At 42.8% G+C, this 5,000-nt stretch overlaps 2 protein-coding genes across 2 annotated transcripts in view; both read left to right on the top strand.

Annotated features, from left to right (window-relative positions):
* Positions 1-2,177, top strand: part of LOC308376240 (breakpoint cluster region protein) — a gene marked incomplete at its 5' end in the record, with an annotated part of 30,048 nt that extends 27,871 nt beyond the window's left edge. The window contains 2 exons of the mRNA XM_080852535.1: positions 599-752; positions 990-2,177. Of these exons, the coding sequence (XP_080708661.1) occupies positions 599-752; positions 990-1,079 (244 nt within the window). The 3' untranslated portion in view covers positions 1,080-2,177. The remainder of the gene's footprint in view (positions 1-598; positions 753-989) is intronic.
* Positions 2,178-4,558: 2,381 nt separating this feature from the next.
* Positions 4,559-5,000, top strand: part of specc1la (sperm antigen with calponin homology and coiled-coil domains 1-like a) — a gene marked incomplete at its 3' end in the record, with an annotated part of 27,901 nt that continues 27,459 nt past the window's right edge. The window contains exon 1 of the mRNA XM_080852534.1: positions 4,559-4,696. The remainder of the gene's footprint in view (positions 4,697-5,000) is intronic.

Raw genomic sequence — 5,000 nt, 5'->3', positions numbered from 1 at the left:
TTATTTGATTGGCTGGAAATATTTTTTTCCATTCCTCATTGGCTCACTTACAGAGTACCTGCTATAAAACTCATATCTGCTCTTGACCAATTTTGATTATTAGTGTAAATAAAAATGCTTTGTCCATGTTTTATTTGTGTAAAATAGAATGCTTTGTCCATGTATTATTGTGTAAATAAGAATGCTGTGTCTAAGGATTATTGTGTAAATAAGAATGCTGTGTCTAAGGATTATTGTGTAAATAAGAATGCTGTGTCTAAGGATTATTGTGTAAATAAGAATGCTTTGTCATGTATTTTTGTTTTGCAAGTTAGTTGGCTAGTTCAGTTGAAGGGAAATTAAGATGTGTGTACATTTCCTCTCAAAGTCTTCCAAGATATGTAGAGGCAGACCGGCAGCCTGGGATCAGACCGGGTGGCTTTGGAAAGACAGTACAGGGACCTTGATTATATGATACTGTGTGTGTGAGAGGTTGGATGCTGTGTGTGAGAGAGTTTGATAGTATCTGTGAGAGGGTTTGATAGTGTGTGTGAGAGGGTTTGATAGTGAGTGAGGCGTAGACGGCCTCTCATATCTGTGTGTGTGTGTGTGTGTGCAGGGTGGCTGAGAATGAGGGTGTAAATAAGATGTCCTTCCACAACCTGGCAACCGTGTTTGGCCCCACCCTTATGCGGCCCTCAGAGAAGGACAGCAAGACGCCAACCAATCCCATGATGATGACTGACAGCTGGTCTCTGGAGGTCATGTCTCAGGTAAAGTTGTGTGTTTGTGTGTGTGTGTGTGTTTGTGTGTGTGTGTGTGTGTGTGTGTGTGTGTGTGTGTGTGTGTGTGTGTGTGTGTGTGTGTGTGTGTGTGTGTGTGTGTGTGTGTGTGTGTGTGTGTGTGTGTGTGTGTGAGCGTACCACAACTCTAATCTACATGACGGGTGTTTCAGTTGTTTCGTCTTCATAACCTGTGTGTGTGTGTGTGTGTGTGTGTGCGTTGTTCAGGTTCAGGTGTTGCTGTATTTCCTTCAGCTGGAGGGGATCCCCACGCCTGACAGCAAGCGCCAGAGTATCCTCTTCTCTTCAGAAGTCTAGAGGACCCAACGCCACTGCACTGGACTGCCACTAGAGGGCTCTAGAGTATCAGAGTATTCGCTTCTCCACAGAAGTCTAGGACCCAACGCCACTGCCCTGGTTTGCCACTAGGGGGCGCTGTGCTGGGGGGGGGGAAACAGACCGCCTTATGCTCGTCACTTAAATCATTCTTTCAGTCTTCAATCACAATCACTTGCAGACATTATGCATTCCAACACGTATTTGCACAAGAGAGAATTATTTTCCACTGGTTGTTTCTGTCTCACAGTACTTATTATTTTTGAAGAAGAAACCAGTAGATCACAGCACTTCATTGTTAGTCATATCTAAATCATCTTTATACATCTTTCCTTTGGTCTACTGAGCACTTACAATCATTCCATTCTGCTGTGACCAACCATTGAACTTGGCCAAAGGGCCTAGTAACAATTCCACACACACATAGTCAGTCCCATTTCAGCCTATTGAATGGGCACATTCACAATAAGGGTAGGTGTGAGCAACATGTTTAAGAGGAGATTGCTGACCATCAGCTGGCAGATAAGCCAACCTGGGTTAAGGGTTGGCAAGGGATAGGTTAATTAAACCCTGCCTGCCATCAGATTTACAGAAGAGAAAAGAATGGCTCATTAACTTTTTAAGAGAGAACGTTATTAGCCAGGCGTAGTTTACACAGAAGCATATGTAGCACAGGTCTCTAGTGTGCTTGACATTCCATGACGCTAATTTATCTCACCAACATCTAACCCAACATGCACTGTGTCTGTGTGTGTAGTACCACAGTGCTCTTGGTCTCCCTGGCTCCCTGTCGCCCTGCCTGCCTCCTACCTGCAACATTCCCACTGTCGGATGGAATACTGGCGCTTATCCCAGTGAATCCACTTCCAAACACACTGGTGGAAAAGAGACTGAGACTTATATACTGTTGTGATGGAAAAGAGACCGAAGTTATACAATTATAGTCCCTGTGGTCCTGTATCTAACTGCTGATACTTAGAGACGGTGTACAAATGAATCTTTCGAAGAGAACATTCTCGTCCTTTTTTTAGAAAGGACTGAACAAGCAATACTTAGTCTCTCTCTAGTGTAGCATATCTAACATGGTTGTATTTGAAGATTTCTCAGTTTTCAATATTTTCAGTTTAGGCTAGAGAAAGCCTTTTATTTTAGGAGTAGTCCTTACTGTGCCAATTTTCTGATTTCAGTCGAAGTTTAATTTGTTTTAGAGATTTATTGGTGTGTGTTTACTGTATGTAGAGAAAGGCTTCTCCAACCTAGTATTTGATCTAACATGCAGGCATGTTTCTGATGTCTACTTGCTTGTCATTCCTCCTGTATACAGTTTTCGTTTGAAAAGCCCAGGCCACCGCACCCACTGAAGGGGGCTCTTTTGATTGCGATGTTACATGTTTACTGATGTCTACTTGCTTGTCATTCCTCCTGTATACAGTTTTCATTTGAAAAGCCCAGGCCGCACCCACTGAAGAAGGGGGCTATTTTGATTGCCATGTTACATGTTTACTTGTGTTTGTTTTGTTGTTTCTCCTTCTCGCCTTGTGTGTCTTCCTCGTTGCTGTAATCTACTCCGAGCCACTCCTCCTCGCTGCCCTGTGTGACTGTTGAAACCATAGACATACAGTATGTGTATATATGTCTATGGTTGAAACTAGGAGTGCTTGCTGGTCCTCTGGTCCACTCTCTTGTAGCATCATAAGACTGGATAGTTGGCACAAAATGGCTATTCACTGGACTGTAGTTTCCTTTTTTCACCTTTGTGGAGGTGAGTAGGAAATGTCATGAGCTACTGCACACTGTGATAATGGGCTTTACATTTGATGTGTTTGTGATCGGTCAGCTGCCTGAAGAAAAAGCTAAGTTCTCTTCTAGAAGTTAGAAGTTTAGAAGCTCAATCTTAAAAGCAGGATATGGTTTATGCAATAAACTTGACCATTCTGGGAAGCCGTGTCTTCATATTACTGTAAGATTTTCCCACTTGGTCCCTGTAAACCATGTTGTCTCGTAAACGGAATGTTCTTCCACACTGCAAACTCACACATGAACATGAATCTGAAATAAGATCTCAATGATCCTGATTTTTGTCGGCCATCTTTCTTCCTCTCAACATAGCTGGAAGATGAAATCCCATCTCTCCAGTGGGATCCTCCTTATATATACATTCTGCTCTACATGCTTCACAGTTTTATGATTTTAACCCAAGGTAAACCCTAACCCTTGATTTACGCCAACTGATTGGCCAATCGACTGATGCTGTAATGACACATGTAGGCCTGAGGATCCTGTCTCCACATACCAGAATCAGACATCAGAATCAGAAACAGATTTATTGTCAAGTAGGTATACGCCTACCTGAAATTTGCTCTGGTGCATGGGTGCATACAGTAAACATAAAAACATAAACACACAATAAGTACTACACATAACATAGAAACACACTAAGTACTACACATAACATAAGTACTAGATAGAACACAGTATGAAAACAGATGTATAAAAAAAGTAAAGTGAGAGGTAAAATGTAAAAAAGAAAATGCAGGGCAGGTATGCAAAAGTGAATGTGCAAAGAAGTGAAATACATACAACGGAAGACCAGCCAATGCTGAGAAGAGACTGGTGTGTCTCTGCCAATCTGAAGTTTTTTTTGTGTTACGATGATTTTATTTATAAGCCGCTCATTAGTTTCAGTGTTCTTGTTGGGCTGTGGATTTTAAATATGCAACTTGAATTGCATTTGATTTTACACACTTCGGGGGAAATAACTATACATTATTATTATGTATTTATTTATTATGTATTATAGGGGGGACGATCTAGCATACAAGGCGGCGTGAGGCAGAGACCTGAAATGCTAGTGAGCCCTGTGGCACTTACGTCGCTCATTTCCAGGAAAGCCGTTTATACTTACACTCACACACACAGACGCACACAGAAGACCACTTATAACTCAATGGGACCACAGGAGGGCCAGTCTTACGTGGCAGTGACACTTTACACTGACGGTATTACACAGGGCATAAAACAGCATTAACACAGACGAAATGTATCTGTTACACCAGCTGACATTACACATGTATACCCTCTTACCAGACACAAAAGGATGCATGACCTGAACGGTAACGAGTAACCAGTCTAACACCGAGGTATGCAGACACAGACAGGCTACTCAAATCTCTCGCCCGGAAGTTTCCCTAGCCCTCCCCGAGTTGCCTACACTACAACACCCTTACTGTTGGGTACCGTCCTGCACATCCCTATCACTGTTCCAAGTTTAAGTTTGAGATGGGTGACGTGAGGAGGAACATACAAATCCACCCGTAAAACACACGTCGTATCACCAGCGCCGCCAGGGCAGCTCCACACAGCTGCTCATCTGGTATGCGCAGCTCTGTGTGGAGGCAGAATTATGCTGCTCTGTGCTTTCAATCAGTCGGGGGCCGCCTACGGTGAAAATGTGACAACTGGGAGAACTGATCCCTGTCGAGCCGATGCAAAACATTTTCAAATACGTGAGGGCGTCTCAATCTCACCCTTGTGCCAAAACTACCCACACCGTCTTAATTGAAGTATATCGCACACTTGGATAAAAATTGCAACCCGAGGTAAGGACCCTTGTTTCTCTGTTGTCTTTCTAAGTTAGCTAACTAGCACTAGCCAGCTACTCAATGTTTGCTAGCTTATCGGTGCTGCCAATGTTAGCTACGCTAGACAGTAGGCAGGGATTCCTGTTTATTGTACAGGGCTCTGGTTAAACTGCCTCAGGGATTACATTTGACCTGTGCAGACGAACGACTTTTGATCATTCAAAAGTACAAGTACCTTATTTGTTACTAAATGTCAGGCTACTTAGTAAATCTAATTAAGAACTCCACATGATTAGCGTTGATAAGTAATATAAGCACCAAA

Source organism: Sprattus sprattus (assembly GCF_963457725.1).
Source record: "Sprattus sprattus genome assembly, chromosome: 15".
Lineage (NCBI taxonomy): Eukaryota > Metazoa > Chordata > Actinopteri > Clupeiformes > Clupeidae > Sprattus > Sprattus sprattus.
Note: the sequence above shows the minus strand (reverse complement) of the source record. Positions and strands in the feature narration are given on the sequence as shown.